Raw genomic sequence first — 19,687 nt, forward strand, 5'->3', positions numbered from 1 at the left:
AGGAGTGGTCCTGGCTGATTTTTTTAACTTTGCAGCCCAGGATCACTGAGACCAGTTGTCTTGCTGTCACCTTGGCTGAAATCAGCGAACATACTGGTGATTAAATCTTGGGAGAGTTGGGAAGATTTTAATAGTTTTTGCAGAAGAATTTATTCTACTTTTTTATCTCTCTCATTCTTTATACTTGTTTTCAGGTGCCACAGATGAATTGCTGAGGGCAGTTTACACACAGTACCAGCAGCAGGGTCTTACCCTTTCAGTTCGCACTATGTTGCTCAATTTCTTTAGTGGTCTTTATCTGAGAGAGAAAACATCCAATCTTCAGATTGCGAGGTAATGTGCTCCCCTCAAGAATTAAGTTCTTAACTTTTTCCTCTTCCCCGATTTATCATTTGTTTTCTCCTATCCAGCACAAAGACTGCATTCTTCCAGCTCTACAACATCACTGGCATAAGGGTGTAATTACAGCATGACTAGTTTTCTTAGGCGGTTTTGATTACAAGTGTGGACATAGCAATTTATAATGGGAATATGAAAATAAGATCAGAATGTATGACTTTACAGTGGGACTTCTATTACATCTGTGCATCCTTGTCCAATTATTCCCCATTCTCTAACCACGTATCACTTGGAGACAACACTTGGTTTTGATGCCTTGTGTGCAACACCACTGAAGAATAACTAGTATCGATAAATTCGGTATGTGGGGCCTACATTCCATTGAAATCCCATAGTAAAGATGTCCACATTTCTGGAAGCATTTGCTATAATTCCACTATGTGGTGCTGTGATATGAGTTTCAAAATTAGAGTTTGTGTGTGTGTGTGTGTGTGTGTGTGTGTGTGTGTGTGTAACGGCCGGTAATTACTATCATTATTATGTGTTGTATTGACAGTTAGAAAATGGAATGGCTGGACAGTTGGGAGTACCCATCAGTAACCCGATGTAGATGTTATCTGCCACTCACTAACCCAAGTCTGGATATTGTCCAAGTTCTGGTGTAGGCTGGCATCTTCTGCTTCATTGTCGGAGGAATTGTGAATGGAGTTAAACATAGCAACAGGAGTAGGTCATTTAGCCCCTCGAGCCTGTTCTGCCATTCATTGAGATCACGGATGACCCTACTCCATATACTCGCCGTAGACACATATCTCTTAATACCTTTGGTTAACAAAAATCTATTAATCTCAGATTTAAAATTAACAATTAAGGTAGCATCAACTGCCGTTTGCAGAAGTGTTCCAAACTTCTGCCACCCTATGTGTGAAGTGTTTCTTAACTTCACTCCTGAAAGTCCTGGCTCTAAATTTTAGGTTATGTCCCCTTGTCCTACACTTCCCAATCAACAGAAATAGGGTAGATACAGAGAAACTCTCAGTTCCACTTAATATCTTGAAAACTTCAATCAAATCACACCTTAATCTTCTAAAATCCAGGGAATACAGCCCTAGTTTATTTAATCTCTCCTCATAATATAAGCTTTGGAGTCCAGGTATCATTCTAGTAAATCTGCGCTGCGCTCTCCAAAGCCAATATATCCTTTCTGTGGTGTGGTGCCCAGAACTGAACACAATACTCCAGGTGTGGTCTAACCAGGGCTTTGTATATCTGTAGCATAACTTCTACCCCCTTGTATTCCAGTTCTCTAGATACAAAGGCCAGCATTCCATTAGCCTTTTTGATTATTTTCTGTACCTGTCCATGATATTTTAATGATTGATGTACATGGACCCCTAAGTCTCTTTGGACCTCCACTGTTTCGAGCTATCCTTTTTAGGTCCAAACCTCACACTTGCCTACATTGAAATCCATTTGCCACAGTTTTGCCCATTCACTTAGTCTATTACTATCTCTCTGTAATTTTATGCTTCCATCCACACTGCTTACAATGCTGCCTATCTTTGTGTAATCGGCAAACTTGGATATGTGGTTCTCTATTCCGACCTCAACTCCACTTTCCCACCCGATTTCCATATTCCTTGATTCCCTTAAAGTCCAAAAATCTATTGATCTCAGTCTTGAATATACTGAATGACTGAGTATCCATAGCCCTCTGGGGTAGAGAATTCCAAATATTCACAACCTTCTGAGTGAAGAAATTCCTCCTCATCTCAGTCCTCAATGTCCTACCCCTTATTCTGAGACTATGTACCCTAGTTCGAGACTCTCCAGCCAGGGGAAGCATCCTCTCAGCATCTACCCTGTCAAGCCCTCTTAGAATCTTATATGTTTCAACTTATATACTTCAATCACTTCACTGATGATTGGGAGGAGGCTGTTGTGTGGCAATTGGCTATGTTAGATTACCTTTTTTTATTAAATATTTACAGCTGCACTGGAGTACCTGAACTAGGGACTGGCTAGTTCTTCACCACATCTGGGATGTTTTTGGGGCCCATAGCTGTGCTAGGTCCTCTGCTGTATCCAGTGCTTTCAGCTGCTTTTTAAAATCATTTGGAGTGAACTGATTTGGCTGGACACTGGTATCTATGATGGTGGAGATGTCGGGAGGAACTCGAGTAGGATTGTCCATTTGGTACTTTTGGCTGAAGACGCTTGCCAACGCTTCAGCCTTGCCTCTTACACTGGCTTACTAGGCTCCGCCGAGGTTGAGCCTCCTCCCATTTGTTGCCTAATTGTCCGAAACTATTGTCAGCTGCATGTGGTAAGCAACAGAGGTTTGTTCTGATCCATTGTTAGTGGGATTGCTTAGTTCTGTTTATGGGATGCTGCTTTTGTTGTTTAGTATGCAGGTAGCACTGTGCTGTAGATTCAGTAACTTCATAAATTTCACAATAATAAAGAAAAAGGTAACTTTATGGACGAGTACTTTTGCAGAAAAGTGCATTCATATATCCATTCTTTAGAATGAGGAACTCTTCTACTCGGTATTGGCTAATACTTAGAGATTTTTCTGGAAAGGTTATATCCACTTGATGCAATTATGCTGACTAGGATCCACTGGCTGCACTCCCTCTCTCCATTGTACATCTCCTTATACAGGTTGGTTGAAATGGCACACGTGCTCTGGAAACAAAACAGTATCTTGCAGAATGGATACCTAATTTAAAAAAAACTAATTTTGGAGGAACTTATTGTACCCATCTATAGTGCTACCAGTAGAGTTGCATGCTTTAAAGATGCATGGGTTTTAATGAGTTTCACATCTGAAAAAAAGTTGATGTGAAACCTGTTTTAATATTGAATGCCTGCTAGTGCTTGTGGTTGATGAAGAGTATGATAGTTAATGCATAAATTTCTGTGGTTCAGAAGTCTCATATTTTGTGCAGGTACTTTACAGCAGTTCTCTATAACTAAGTACATCCATAACCATTATTCATTCATGGAGGGTGTGTTTTCTATTGATGTGGTTTTTTTTCTCATGTTGGACAGAAACAAGGTGCTGTCTCGTTGGCTAGCTGGGCTGCCATTACAACTAGCTCAACTTGGTTCAAGGAATCCATTTCTCTCAGCACAGCTTATTGATGTAATACATGTGGCTGCTGCCCGCTCAAACAAAGAGCTGCTTCAGAGCCTTCAGAGTAATGTCTACAGATTATATGGTAAGACTGCTTTTAGATACTTACTAATTCTCATTGCTTTATTTCAGACCAAATGTAGCACAATGAACACTAAGTAAATGTTACTACAGTAGCACAGGATTGTGGTGCATCTCAAGGCAACCTATTATGTTAAAAAAAAGTCAAGCGTTTTTCACAACCTCAGGATGTCCCAAAGTGCATTACAGCCAATTAAGTACTTTTGAAGTATCATAGTAAGTATAGCACAGGAGGAGGCTTTTTGGCCCATCGTGCCTGTGCCAGCTTTTTGAAATAGCTATCCAATTAATCCCATTCCCCATCTCTTTCCCCAGAGCCCTGTACATTTTTTCCTTTCAAGTATTTATCCAATTCCCTTCTGAAAGTTACTATTGAATCTGCTTCCACCACCCTTTCAGGCACTGCATCCAGATCATTAGAACTTGCTGCGTTAAAAAAAAATGTTTCCTCAAATCATCTCTGGCTCGTTTGCCAATCACCTCAAATCTGTGTCGTCTGGTGACCGACCTTCTACCACTGGAAACAGTTTTTCCTTGTTTACTTTATCAAAACCCTTCATGAATTTGCACACCTCTATCAAATCTCCCCTTAACCTTCTCTCTTCTAAGGAGGACAACCCCCAGCTTCTGCAGTCTCTCCACATAACTGAAGTCCCTCATCCCCGGTACCATTCCAGTAAATCTCTTCTGCACCCTCTCAAGCCTTGATATCCTTCCTAAAGTGTGGTGCCCAGAATTGAATGCAATACTCCAGCTGAGGCCTAACCAGTGTTTCATAGAGGTTCAGCATAACTTCCTTGCTTTTGTACACTATGCCTGTATTAATAATGCCCAGGATCCCATATGCTTTTTTAACAGCCATCTCAACTTGTCCTGCCACCTTCAAAGATTTGTGTATGTGCACCCCCAAGTCCCTCTGTTCCTGCACCCCCTTCAGAATTGTACCATTTAGTTTATAGTGCCTCTCTTCATTCTTCCTACCAAAATGCATCACTTCACACTTCTCTGCATTAAATTTCATTTGCCATGTATCACTGTCTATTTCACCAGTCTGCGGTTGCTCTCCTGAAGTCTGTTACTATCCTCCATACTGTTCACTACATTTCCGAGTTTCGTGTCATCTGCAGACTTGGAAATTATACCCTCTTTACCCAAGTCCAGGTAATCAATATATAACAAAAAGAGCTGTGGTCCTAATACTGACCCCTGGGGGTCCCTCCAGTCTGAAAAATAACTAATCACCACTACTCTCTGCTTTCTGTCCCTTAGCCAATTTTGTATCCACGCTGCCACTGTCTCTTTAATCCCATGGGCTTTAATTTTGCTATCAAGTCTATTATGTGGTACTTCATCAAATGCCTTTTGAAAGTCCACATACACCACATCAACTGCACTACCCTCATCAACCCTCTCCGTGACTTCATCAAAGAACTCAATCAAGTTAGTCAAACACGATTTTCCTTCAACAAATCCGTGCTGACTTACGTTTATTAGCCCATGCTTTTCCAAGTGTCAATTTATTTTGTCCCGGATTATTGTCTCTAAAAGTTTCCCCACCACTGACATTGGGCTGACTGGTCTATAATTGCTGGGTTTATTCCTCCCCCCTTTTTTTGAACAGTTGTGTAACATTTGCAATCCTCCAGTCCTCTGACACCATCCCCATATCAAAGGAGGATTAGAAGATTGTGCCAGAGCTTCCGCAATTTCCACCCTTACTTCCTTCAGTAACCGAGGATGCTTCCAATCTGAACCGGGTGACTTTTCTACCTTGAGTACTGCCAATCTTTTAAGTAACTCCTCTTTGTTTTTATCCTATCCAATATTGCTGCTACCTCCTTCTTTACAGCTAAAATGGCAGCATCCTCTTCTCTAGTGAAGACCGATGTGAAATATTCATTTAATGCCTCAGCCATGCCCTTTGCCTCCAAAGAAGATCTCCTTTTTTGTCCCTAATGGTGCCACGCTTCCTTTGACCATCTGTTTACTATTTATATGTTTATAAAAGACTTTTGAGTTCCCTTTTATGTTAGCCACGAATCTATTCTCATTCTCTTTGCCCCTCTTATTCCCTTTTTTAGGTCTCCTCTGTATTCTTTTTGTATTCAGCCTGGTTCTCCACTATATTATGAACCTTACATTCATCATAAGCCTCCTTGTTCTGTTTCATTTTAATCTCTATATCTTAAGTCATCCAGGGAGCTCTAGCTTTGGATGCCCTTCCTTCCTCCCTCCCTCGTAGGGATTTGTCTAACCTGTAAAGGCCTCCCATTGTTCAATTACTGTTTTGCCTACCAATTTTTGATTCCAATCCACCTGGGCAAGATCTCTTTTTAACTCACTGAAATTTACCCTCCTCCAGTTAAGTATTTTCACATTTGCTTGTTCCTTGTCCTTTTCCATAACTATTCTAAACCTAATGATATCATGATCACTGTTCCCCAAATGCTCCCCCACTAAAACATGCTTCACTTACCCCACTTCATTCCCCAGAACGAGATACAGCACTGTTTCCTTCCTGCTTGGGCTGGAAACACACAGTTCCAGAAAGTTCTCTTGAACACATTTAAGGAATTCCTCTCCCTCTTTGCCCTTTACACTGTTACTGTCCCAGTCTATATTTGGGATAATTGAAGTCCCCATTATCACTACTCTAGAGTTCATGCTGCATCTTTTTAGAATTAGGAACAGTCAGCATGGTTTTGTGAGAGGAAAATCATGTCTCACGAATTTGATTGAGTTTTTTGAAGGGGTAACCAAGAAGATAGATGAGGGCTGTGCAGTAGACGTGGTCTACATGGACTTCAGCAAAGCATTTGACAAGGTACCGCATGGTAGGTTGTTACATAAGGTTAAATCTCATGGGATCCAAGGTGAGGTAGCCAATTGGATACAAAATTGGCTTGACGACAGAAGACAGAGGGTGGTTGTCGAGGGTTGTTTTTCAAACTGGATGCCTGTGTCCAGCGGTGTGCCTCAGGGATCGGTGCTGGGTCCGCTGTTATTTGTTATTTATATTAATGATTTGGATGAGAATTTAGGAGGCATGGTTAGTAAGTTTGCAGATGACACCAAGATTGGTGGCATTGTGGACAGTGAAGAAGGTTATCTAGGATTGCAACGGGATCTTGATAAATTGGGCCAGTGGGCCGATGAATGGCAGATGGAGTTTAATTTAGATAAATGTGAGGTGATGCATTTTGGTAGATCGAATCGGGCCAGGACCTACTCCGTTAATGGTAGGGCGTTGGGGAGAGTTATAGAACAAAGAGATCTGGGAGTACAGATTCATAGCTCCTTGAAAGTGGAGTCACAGGTGGATAGGGTGGTGAAGAAGGCATTCAGCATGCTTGGTTTCATTGGTCAGAACATTGAATGCAGGAGTTGGGATGTCTTGTTGAAGTTGTACAGGGCATTGGTGAGGCCACACTTGGAGTACTGTGTACAGTTCTGGTCACCCTATTATAGAAAGGATATTATTAAACTAGAAAGAGTGCAGAAAAGATTTACTAGGATGCTACCGGGACTTGATGGTTTGACTTACAGGGAGAGGTTAGACAGACTGGGACTTTATTCCCTGGAGAGTAGGAGGTTAAGGGGTGATCTTATAGAAGTCTATAAAATAATGAGGGGCATAGATAAGGTCGATAGTCAAAATCTTTTCCCAAAGGTAGGGGAGTCTATAACGAGGGGGTACAGATTTAAGGTGAGAGGGGAGAGATACAAAAGGATCCAGAGGGGCAATTTTTTCACTCAAAGGGTGGTGAGTGTCTGGAACGAGCTGCCAGAGGCAGTAGTAGAGGCGGGTACAATTTTGTCTTTTAAAAAGCATTTGGACAGTTACATGGGGAAGATGGGTATCGAGGGATATGGGCCAAGTGCAGGCAATTGGGACTAGCTTAGTGGTATAAACTGGGCGACATGGACATGTTGGGCCGAAGGGCCTGTTTCCATGTTGTAACTTCTATGATTCTATGATTCTATGATTCTATTTTGCCGGCACATGTTCTCCTCTATCTCCTTCCCACTATTTGGTGGCCTATAGTATCCACCCAGTTGCGTAATAGCCCCTGTATTGTTCCTTGATTCTAACCAAACAAATTCTGCCTTTGACTCTTCAAAGAAATCATCCCTTTCCAGTGCTATAATAGTTTCTGTGATTAATACTGCCACCCCTCCTCCTTTCTTTCCTTCCCTATCTTTCCTGAATATTAAGTAGCCAATCTTCCCCTTCTTTGAGCCAGGTCTCTGTTACTGCCGCTATATCATAGTCCCATGTGGCAGGTTGAGCTTACAGCTGACCAACCTTATTTACCAGGCTATGTGCATTTACACACATGCACTCCAATCTCATCTTCGACTGCCTCGCGTTTGCCCCCTGTCTGATCCCTCCTATTTCTGAACTATTCTTTCCTCTAGTGCTACTTGTCCCTCCCAGTCCTTTGTGCACATTGTTTGTCCTCTCTAATGTTTCATCCTGATGCCCATCCCCCTGTCAAATTAATTTAAACCCTCCCCCACAGCATGAATTAACCTCCCCGCGAGGACATTGGTCCCAGCTCTGTTGAGGTGCAACCTGTCAATCTTGAACAGATTCCCTCCAGCCCCAGAACTGTTCCCAATGCCCCAGGAATCTGAAGCCTTCCCTCCTGCAGCATTGCTCCAGCCAAGCATTAACCTGTCTTATCCTACTATTCCTATACTCACCTAGCACATGGTACTAGTAATTCAGAGATTACTACCTTTTTGAGGTCCTGCTTTTTAACTTCCTCCCGAGCTCCTGAAACTCTGACTGCAGGGCATCGACCCTTTTCCTTCCTATGTCATTGGTTCCCATATGAACCACGGCTTCTGACTGTTCCGCTTTCTCCCCCCCCCCCACCCACCCCCCTCTCAAAATGTTCAGCACCCTCTCAGTCATGTCCTTTACCCTGGCACCAGGGAGACAACGCACCATGCAGAATTCACAGCAGCGGTTGCAGAAACGCCTGTCTATCCCCTTGACTATCGAATCCCCTATAACAACTGCATTTTTCTTTTGCCCCTCTGTGCAGCTGAGTCTCCCCACGATGCCGTGGATTTGCTCCTGATTGCACTGTCCCAAGGTGTCAACACCTTCACTAGTATTCAACACTGAATACCGGTTTGTGAGTGCCACACTCCCAGGGGACTCCTGCGCTGCCTGCCTGTTCCTCCTAATCTGTATGGTGGTCACCCACTCCCTCTGCCTGAACTCCTGAAATGTGCTATCCATGAACTTCTTGGCTTCCCATATGCGCTGTAGTGAAGCCAGCAGCCCCTCAAGCTGAAACTCTGAGCTCGAGCAATGGGCAGCACTTCCTGCACATGTGGTTTTCCAGGACACACGAAGTGTTCTGGAGTTCCCACATGACACAGGATGTGCATGCGATGGGCCCCAGCTGTCCTGCCATGTTAGCTAACAGTTATTTAAACTGTTTGTTTGGCTTTAAGGCACTTTACTGTTTATCTGACACTAAAACACTAACTAACCCCTAAGAAACGCTGACCAATGAACTTACTGACTTACCCTCGGCGCTCCTGCTTGCCTTGTTTTGATTCCTCGTGCGGCTCCTTCTATGCTGCGCTCGGTCGTCTTCCATAGTTCTTTGGTTTAAATCACTTAGCACCTCCTTCCCTCTCTGCACATAATTCCCACACTCACCTAATTCCCAGTTGATTGTCCTCACTCTGTTAGCGCTTCACTTCATTAGAAGTTCACTCTCTGTCTTTCCCAACCTCTGTGCTCAAGCTCTGTTGTATTCACACAGTAACTTTATAGAATCCTTTTTTTTATTCAATAGCTTTTGGATCCCATTTATTGAAAAAAAATCGCTGAAGTGAAACTTTAGAAAAACTTTGGGAACCTGAGTTTGTGACCGATTCCTACTAGTGTATTTCTAATGCTTGTAGTAGGTCACGTGCTGTTGCAACTGAAAGACTAAGTTTAGAGAAATGTTCTGTAGTGTATTGCAGTAATCACCTTCAAATTTAATGCAATAGTGCATTTTACAGATAGTTTGCAGTGTTTAGACAATTAAAATTTAGGTTTGCAGGATTACTTTCTTTAAATCACAGTGGATCACACTATCAATAATTATTTGTGGTTTGACTGCACTTAAGCAATTTGTTCAGTTTCAAAATTAAGTATTTCTTCAGCATAAGTACATTCTGGTACCAAAGTAGCAGAAAATTGTATCCTGATTCTGAAATAGATTCAGTGTATGTCAAAACCAGGTCATGAATTAGAATTTTTTTTTATTATTCGTTTATGGGATGTGGGCATCGCTGGCAAGACCAGCATTTATTGCCCATCCCTAATTGCCCTTGAGAAGGTGGTGGTGAGCCGCCTTCTTGAACCGCTGCAGTCCGTGTGGTGAAGGTTCTCCCACAGTGCTGTTAGGAAGGGAGTTCCAGGATTTTGACCCAGCTACGATGAAGGAACGGCGATATATTTCCAAGTCGGGATGGTGTGTGACTTGGAGGGGAACGTACAGGTGGTGGTGTTCCCATGTGCCTGCTGCTCTTGTCCTTCTAGGTGCTGGAGGCCGCGGGTTTGGGAGGTGCTGTCGAAGAAGCCTTGGCGAGTTGCTGCAGTGCATCCTGTGGATGGTACACACTGCAGCCACAGTGTGCCGGTGGTGAAGGGAGTGAATGTTTAGGGTGGTGGATGGGGTGCCAATCAAGCGGGCTGCTTTGTCCTGGATGGTGTCAGGCTTCTTGAGTGTTGTTGGAGCTGCACTCATTCAGGCAAGTGGAGAGTATTCCATCACACTCCTGACTTGTGCCTTGTAGATGGTGGAAAGGCTTTGGGGAGTCAGGAGGTGAGTCACTCACCGCAGAATACCCAGCTTCTGAGCTGCTCTTGTAGCCATAGTATTTATATGGCTGGTCCAGTTAAGTTTCTGGTCAATGGTGACCCCCAGGATGGTGATGGTAATGCCGTTGAATGCCATGGGGAGGTGGTTAGACACTCTCTTGTTGGAGATAGTCATTGCCTGGCACTTGTCTGGCGGGAATGTTACTTGCCACTTATGAGCCCAAGCCTGGATGTTGTCCAGGTCTTGCATGCAGGCACGTACTGCTTGATTATCTGAGGGGTTGCGAATGGAACTGAACACTGTGCAATCATCAGCGAACATCCCCATTTCTGCCCTTATGATGGAGGGAAGGTCATTGATGAAGCAGCTGAAGATGGTTGGGCCTAGGACACTGCCCTGAGGAACTCCTGCAGCAATGTCCTGGGGCTGAGATGACTGGTGTCCAACAACCACTACCATCTTCCTTTGTGCTCGGTATGACTCCAGCCACTGGAGAGTTTTCCCCCTGATTCCCATTGACTTCAATTTTACTGGGGCTCCTTGGTGCCACACTCAGTCAAATGCTGCCTTGATGTCAAGGGCAGTCATTCTCACTTCACCTCTGGAATTCAGCTCTTTTGTCCATGTTTGGACCAAGGATGTAATGAGGTGTGGAGCCGAGTGGTCCTGGCAGAACCCAAACTGAGCATCGGTGAGTAAGTGCTGCTTGATAGCACTGTCGATGACACCTTCCATCACTTTGCTGATGATTGAGAGTAGGCTGATGGGGCAGTAATTGGCCGGATTGGATTTGTCCTGCTTTTTGTGGACAGGACATACCTGAGCAATTTTCCACACTGTCTGGTAGATGCCAGTGTTGTAGCTGTACTGGAACAGCTTGGCTGGAGGCGCGGCTAGTTCTGGAGCACAAGTCTTCAGCACTTCAATCGGGATGTTGTCGGGGCCCATAGCCTTTGCTGTATCCAGTGCACTCAGACGTTTCTTGATATCAGGTGGTGTGAATCGAATTGGCTGAAGACTGGCTTCTGTGATGGTGGGGATATTGGGAGGAGGCCGAGATGGATCATCTGTTCAGCACTTCTGGCTGAAAATGGTTGCAAACGCTTCAGCCTTGTCTTTTGCACTCATGTGCTGGACTCCGCCATCATTGAGGATGGGGATGTTTACAGAGCCTCCTCCTCCCGTTAGTTGTTTAATTGTCCACCACCATTCACGACTGGATGTGGCAGGACTGCAGAACTTTGATCTGATCCGTTGGTTGTGGAATCGCTTAGCTCTGTCTATAGCATGTTGCTTCCGCTGTTTAGCATGCATGTAGTCCTGAGTTGTAGCTTCACCAGGTTGGCACCTCATTTTTAGGTACGCCTGGTGCTGCTCCTGGCATGCTCTTTTACACTCCTCATTGAACCAGGGTTGATCCCCTGGCTTGTTGGTAATGGTAGATTGAGGAAAATGCCGGGCCATGAGGTTACAGATTGTGTTGGAATACAATTCTGCTGCTGATGGCCCACAGTGCCTCATGGATGCCCAGTTTTGAGCTGCTAGATCTGTTCTGAATCTATCCCATTTAGCACGGTGATAGTGCCACACGACACGTTGGATGGTGTCCGCAGTGTAAAGACGGGACTTGGTCACTCTTACTAATACTGTCATGGACAGATGCATTTGCGACAGGTAGATTGGTGAGTACGAGGTCAAGTAAGTTTTTCCCTCGTGTTGGTTCGCTCATCACCTGCCGCAGGCCCAGTCTGGCAGCCAAGTCCTTCGGGACTCGGCCAGCTCGGTCAGTAGTGGTGCTACCAAGCCACTCTTGGTGATGGACATTGAAGTGCCCCACCCAGAGTACATTCTGTGCCCTTGCTACCCTCAGTGCTTCCTCCAAGTGATGTTCAACATGGAGGAGGGCTGATTCATCAGCTGAGGGAGGGCGATAGGTGGTAATCAGCAGGAGGTTTCCTTGCCCATGTTTGACCTGATGCCATGAGATTTCATGGGGTCCAGAGTCAATGTTGAGGACTCCCAGGGCCACTACCTCCTGACTGTATATCACTGTACTGCCACCTCTGGTGGGTCTGTCCTGCTGGTGGGACAGGACATACCCAGGGATGGTGATGGAAGAGTCTGGGACGTTGGCTGAAAGATATGATTCTGAGAGTATGGCTATGTCAGGCTGTTGCTTGACTGGTCTGTGGGACAGCTCTCCCAATTTTGGCACAAGTCCCCAGATGTTAGTGAGGAGGACTTTACCTGGCTTCTCAAGCACCCCACAAGAGGAGCATTTAAAAAAAAATACAAATTGGATTCTTCCAGTTTTCTTTTTCAAATGTGTTCCTTCTCAGACGAGGGAAATAGGTAGAACCTACCATAGTCTATTTAAGTAGAGCTTCCTCTTGGGTAATTGAGAAGCAGGTCTGGCAGTTGTGGATCATACTACCCTCTGAAGTGAAGGGGTTGCACGGTGATGGGTAGCACTGACATAGGAAAGATGTGAATCAGTGTTGTTTGTAGGTTTTTTTGGTGACTAAATGGCGCAGGTTTTCCCTTTAGTTCTCTCCTAAAGATGACAACTCATACTGGCTATGACTTTAAAGGTGAATGGGGCCTAATGATACTTTGTTAATCATGTATGAAACTAGACCGTGGTTTTAATGCTGGCATTTCCCATTGTTGTTTTATTGATATCATTGTAATTTTTGCTTAGATCCACAAGATGGCACTCTGGTCCTTCTTCCACCCGAAACACAGCATTCTTTGGTGCAGCTCGTATATTTCTTACCATGTATTTCAGCAGAGTTGTTGTCTTGCCTAAGTCGCTGCTGCACTATGGGAAGATTGTCTTCCAAACTAGCCACTAGTCTTATCCGGATACTACACACAAGGTAAAATTGCGAATTATTCAGTTATTAAAATTCCTTGGATTAAGTAAATGTCAAGGTCCTAGAAACCGAATAATGCCCCTGTCAAGAGCCTAATCCATTGTTACAATGTCATTGAATATTGTGGAAATGCTTATCTTTTGAGATTCCAAAAGTTGCCCCACATATTGTTCGGAACAAGAAAGTGGAGCAAACCAAATTAACAAGTGATGCTCTAGGATTTGTTGGATCATATGTCGTGAAATAGATCATGTTTTGAAGTCCTGGAGTGTACTTACCTATGTTTCTTTCAGATCTCGGAAATAGTGACAATAACATAAAATGTGATAAAATTGAAAGGGAGAAGGAACAGTCAAAAATAAAGGTATCTAACTGGAAGAAATAAATCTATACAATATAAAAAGAGAACTAGCCCAAATAAATTGAAATTGGCAGATAAGACAGTGCACAACAATTGGAAACTTTCAAACAGGAGATGATTAGGATACAGACATATTCCAACGAGAAGTAAAGGTAGTGTAACAAAAAACTGGAGTGAAGAAATTAAAATGCGACTTTACATTGGGGATATGCCTCATCCTCGCCTAATAATACAGAAGAAAATCAAGCCACATATTGAAAATGTAGAGCAGAAGCAAAAAATGTGTAGAAAAAGAGGGGTATAAAGACAGACCGGCAGGTAATATAAAGGGAAATAATAAAAGTATTTTATAAACATAAAACATGTAGAAGAATAGTTGAGCAAAAGGAATGGCCAGTTTAGAGATGGAAAAGGAAGTCTTATGGTAAAGATACTGAATGAGCACTTCACCTTGGTTTTTACAAAAGATTTTGATAATGGGAATGAAAGGGTGCAAGAGGAGGAGGTGCAATTAGATATAGTAGCTATAAGATAAGGAAATAGTACTGAAAAATTGATGGAACTCAAAGTGGAAGAAGCACCAAGCCCTGGTTGCATACATTCTAGAATGCTGAGGGAAGTAACAAAGGAAATGGTGCAGGTTCTGACCACAATCTTCCTTGGATGATTGCACCATTGGCAATGTTGCACCATTGTTCAACAAGTGGTAAACTATATAACTGTAGACCTTTCAAACTAGTGTCAGCAGTGGATAAGCTTTGAGGCTTTAATATAGGATGACATTAATATTCATTTAGAAAGGCATGGGTTAATTAAGGATTGTCAGCACAGGTTTGTTTAAAAAAAACAAGTTATGTCTGACAAATTTAAGAGTTCTTTGAGGAAATAGCAGTGTATTGATAAAGAAAATACAGTGGGTGTTGTGTATATGGATTTTCAAAAGATGTTTGATGAGGTGCCACATGGTGGACTTGTTGATAAAAATTAAAATACATAGCATTAAAGGGAATTTGCCGTGTGGATAGGAAATTGGCTAAAGGACAGAAAGCAGTCGTGGTTAATGGATGTGTTTTGGATTGAAGGGATATGAAGAGTGGTGTCCACTATGGGGTCAGTGTTAGGACCATTAGTCTTCAGAATACATATAAATATCAAAATATGTGATTGGTACAAATATAGAGCCCTTGGCTCAATGAAGTGGACTGCAAGCTACTTCAGGAGAATATTGACAGGTTAGTAGATTGGACACGAAAATTTCGGTTGAAATTTCATCTGGAGAAATGAGTTGGTACATTTTATGAGGACGATTCAGGAGAGGAAATATGTAATTGGTAAAACTTTAAAAACATTGTGAGGACAAGTTGATCAACATGAAAAAAGTTAGACCCTAGGTTTTACAAAAAGGAGAATTGGGTACAAAATCCAAGAGATGGTGCTAAACCTATATAAATCATTAAGTAGGCAACTGTTAGAAAATTGTGTTCATTTTTGGGCACCCTACTTTAGAAAGGATATCAGAACGATGGAAAGGATGCAAAAGTTAAGAATATCAGGGATGAGAAGCTTCAGTCATGATGAGAAACTAAAGAAATTGTCTCTCTTCACCAGAACAGAAAAGGTTAAAATGTCAGATATAGGTGTACTAATTGAGGGGTTTCGATCAGGTAAATTGGAAAAACCAATTTCAACTGGTTGGTGAGTAGGTAACTGGAGGGCATAAATATAAGCTAATAGCTGAAAGAACAATGGGCGAGTTTAGAGGGCAGAATCTATAACAACAACAATAACTTGCATTTATATAGCGCCTTTTAAGATAGTAAAACACCCCAAGGTGCTTCACAGGAGGGTTTTCAAACAAAAGTTGATACCGAGCCACATAAGAAGATATTCGGACAGGTGACCAAAAGCTTGGTCAAAGAGTTAGGTTAAAGAGAGTCTTAAAGGAGGGGAGAGAGAGAGAGAGAGAGAGAGAGAGAGAGATCGCGAGGTGGAGAGATTTAGGGAGGGAACTCCAGAGCTTAGGGTCTCGGGAGCTGAAGGCACGGCCACCAATGGTGGAGCAATTAAAATCGGGGCTGCAGAAGAGGAGAGAATTGAAGGAGCGCAGAGACCGTGGAGGGTTGTCGGGCTGGAGGAGGTTATGGTGATAGGGAGGGGCGAGGTCATGGAGGAATTTGAAAACAAGGATGAGAGTTTTAAAATTGAGCCTTTCCTGTACCGAGAGCCAATGTCGATCAGCGAGCACAGGGGTGATGGGTGAACGGGACTTGATCCGAGCTAGGTAAAGGGCCGTAGAGTTTTGGATGAGCTCGAGTTTATGGAGAGTAGAAGATGGGAGGCTGGCCTGAAGAGCATTGGAATAATCCAGTCTTGAGGTAACAAAGGCGTGGATGGGGGTTTCAGCAGCATATGAGCGGAGGCAGGGGCTTAGGCAGGCGATGTTACAGAAGTAGGCGGTCTTGGTAGATGGAGCAGATATGTGGTCGGAAGCTCATCTCTGTCAAATAGTACGCCAAGTTTGCGAACGGTCTGATTCAGCCTCACAGTGGCCAGGTAGAGATATGGAGTCGGTGGCTAGGGAACGGAGTTTGTGGCAGGAACCAAAGACGATGGCTTCGGTCTTCCCAATATTTCGTTGGAGCAAACTTTTTCTCATCCAATAATTGGACAAACAGTGTGACAAATGAGAGACAGTGGAGGGGTCGAGAGAGGTGATGATTAAGTAGAGCTGGGTGTCAACAGCGTAGATGTGGAACCTGACATTGTTTTTGGATGATGTTGCCGAGGAGCAGCATGTCGATGAGAAATAGGAGGGGGCCAAGGAAGATTCTTGGGATACTCTAGAGGTAACACGTATCAAGAGAAGCCATTGTCGGTGATTCTTTGGCTACAACTGGATAGATAAAAATGGAACCAGGCAAGTGCAGTCCTACCCAACTGGACAATGGAGGAGAGGCATGGGGGAGGATGGTGTGGTCGACCATGTCATAGGCTGCAGACAGGTCGAGAAGGATGAGGAGGGATAGTTTACCACGTTCACAGGCATGTAGGATGTCATTTGTGACTTCGACAAAGGCAGTTACAGTACTGTGGCAAGGGCGGAAACCTGATTGGAGGGATTCAAACATGGAGTTGTGGGAAAGATGGGCATGGATTTGGGAGGTGACAACACGCTTAATAACTTTTAAAAGGGAAGTGGTAAATATTTGAAGAAAAGTTTTAAACGATACAGGGAGATGAGATTAAATGGAAAACTCAGAGCTGGCACAGGTGTGATGGGCCGAATGGTCTCCTGTGCTGTCAAAAATTCTATAACTTTTTATTATATTCAAATAAAATATGAACAGAATGCAGATATTCTACTCCAGATACTTCTGCTTTTTCTTTTAGATCCAGCTATAGATTGAAGTATTTATATTATTAGCTGGGTCTGCAAGGTTTTATCTGAGTTCAAACTTATTTTAATTAAACATGATCTGAAGAATATACACAACTCTTCAAGTGTTTAAATGGGTTGCACTTTGTTCTACCCTGATCATGAATATCATGCACAATTTCCTAATGTTGACAACTCTGTTAACTAAACTAACATACAGGAATGAAAGTGATACATGGGACAGCTTCTTGATCCTATGCAGCTGGCATACACAAAAGTACAAAAAGTTTCATGATAACAAGTTCGGGCTATTATAGACCTTCAGTGGTGGTGAGATTTATGTCTTTACCAATGGCATCTGGAAATCTTTGTTTTTGCTGAAGTGTGTTGCACTAGATTTTGCTGATGTCTTTTTTTATTATTGGCTGATCAATTCTAGTGTAGGACAATACTGCATACAGGGCTTCTGAAAAGAACCGCCTTGCTGTGAATAGTATGAACAGGATCAGTGCTGTTACGAACTCACAAACCTGCTTTTGCATAGATGACACTGTAACTATAGAGTTTTAAATGATTTCAAGTGTGTCTGTGCATTGTATATGATATAAATAGTGGAGTATCTGTAAACTTGAGCATGGTTCATATAGAATCATGGAAATTACAGCACAAAAGGAGGCTATTCAGCGCAAGGTAACAGTGCTACCTCTCTCGCTGGAGCTGCCCACTCCAATTTCATTTCCCTGTTCCTTCCCCATATCTGTTAAATTTTTCCTTTTCAAATACTCATTCAATATCATTTTAAGTGATGTTATAGTCTCTGTCTTAATAGCCACTTGTGGTAAAGTATTCCATGTCTTGATAACCTTCTGTGAAAAAAAAATCCTCTAATTTCTCCCTTTATTCCTCCTAGTAATAGTTCAGTTTATGCCCCTTGTTATCAATTCACCAACCAATGGAAACAATCTTTCTGTCTTTACCTTCTCAAAACCTTTTATAATTTTGAAAGCCACTATTGAATCCCGCATTAGCCTTCTCTGTTCCAATGCAAAAGGGCCCAACTTTTCAAGTGTTTCTTCACAAGTATCACCTCTAATTCTTGTTACCAGTGTAATATACATAACCTGTTCTAAAATAGGGGATACAACTTATGTATGTGTTTGAAAACCAGCCTTGTGTTCTGTTTTGCCTTGCGTTTTGATTTATAGTAGTTCAGCTGTGGAGTGCTGTACAGATTCTTATTTGATACAAAGCAGCTGAAAGGGTTGTGTCATACAGAAAGCAATTTTAGGCAAGATTAAAGAACCAATTCATTTTTAAAAAAATGTCAGGAGCTAGAGCAGTAATAGCAGGGGTTGTGGGTTCAACCCCATTCTTGTCAGTCATTTTAAAGTCAGCTGTTTGCATTGGATAAACTTCTCCAATTTCCGCAACATTTTAAAGGAGAACAACAACTGGCAGAACCTCGATGTGCCCCTTTTCTCAAAGTGACATCAATGTCAGCTCTCAAGTTTGTGGCTTTTGACCTTCTGCTTTGTGAGCTAGAGGAAGAAATGTGGCAGCAGCAGCAAATACTTTCCCAAAAGGGAATTCTTTCCACCTCCACAGGGAAGAATTTAAGGGGAGGAGGAGGTGGGGATACAAAGATATTATAAAATACAACAGTAACAACTGCTTTTGATTTTCTTTGTGCATCTCCATTATGTGCTGATATTTCTTGGGAGTTTGCTTTTTTAATCTAGTATACAAAGTTGAATAATAGTTTCCACACATTTATATCAATTTATAAATGGATTCTTCAACTTGTTAACAAGTTATTTGTTTATAATTAATTATGTATGTCAGCCAAGCATTAGATTAGAAATCATTTATAGATTTATAGACTTATAGATGTTAGAAGGATATTAGGACTCTGGAGAGATTTACTAGGATAATCCCAGAAATGAGACACTTCAGTTATGGGGCGAGATTAGAGAAACGGGGATCTTTTTCCTAAAACAGAGGAGATCTGATAGAGGTGTGGAAATTAAGGGATTTTGATTGGGTAAATCGGGAAGAAATATTTCCACTGGTAGGCGAAGGCACTCGAGGGTTTAAATTTAAGCCAAAGAATGAAGAGAGAAGTTAGGTAATTTTTTTTTGCACAGAGGCTGTTAGGGCATGGAATGGCCTGAAACAGCAGAATCCATAATAGCACGGCAAGCCGCAGAGTAAAACTCCTTTTATTCCCAAACATTGTACCTTAGCTCTCGCCTCCTACTGCACCAGTTTAGCATTTTCTTTCTGTGCCAGCCATCATCTATTCAGCCTGTCTGAGTGAGATTTCCTGTCTGGCTCAAAATTGGCATAGTGTTAAGCCACAGGCCTGCATCCACTAGGGAATGAACATAACATAAGAAATAGAAGCAGGAGTAGGCCATCCGGCCCCTTGAGCCTGCTCCGCCATTCAACAAGATGATGGCTGATCTTCTACCTCAACTCCATTTTCCTGCACCAGCCCCATATCACTTGATGCCATTAATATCTAGAAATCTGTCAATTTCTGTTTTGAATGTACTCATTGACTGAGTCTCCACAGCCCTTTGGGGTAGAGAATTCCAAATATTCACCACCCTCCTGAGTGAAGAAATTTCTCCTCATCTCAGTCCTAAATGGCCTACCCCTTAATCTGAGACTGTG

The 19,687-nt window shown here is 42.7% G+C and overlaps 1 protein-coding gene across 2 annotated transcripts in view; it reads left to right on the forward strand.

Annotated features, from left to right (window-relative positions):
- tex10 (testis expressed 10) overlaps positions 1-19,687 on the forward strand; it is a 139,019-nt gene that overhangs the window by 38,261 nt on the left and 81,071 nt on the right. For both annotated transcript variants that reach the window (XM_068004919.1, XM_068004927.1), the window contains exons 7-9: positions 195-333; positions 3,394-3,563; positions 13,100-13,277. In XM_068004919.1, the coding sequence (XP_067861020.1) occupies positions 195-333; positions 3,394-3,563; positions 13,100-13,277 (487 nt within the window). The remainder of the gene's footprint in view (positions 1-194; positions 334-3,393; positions 3,564-13,099; positions 13,278-19,687) is intronic.

Source organism: Heptranchias perlo, chromosome 2 (assembly GCF_035084215.1).
Source record: "Heptranchias perlo isolate sHepPer1 chromosome 2, sHepPer1.hap1, whole genome shotgun sequence".
NCBI lineage: Eukaryota > Metazoa > Chordata > Chondrichthyes > Hexanchiformes > Hexanchidae > Heptranchias > Heptranchias perlo.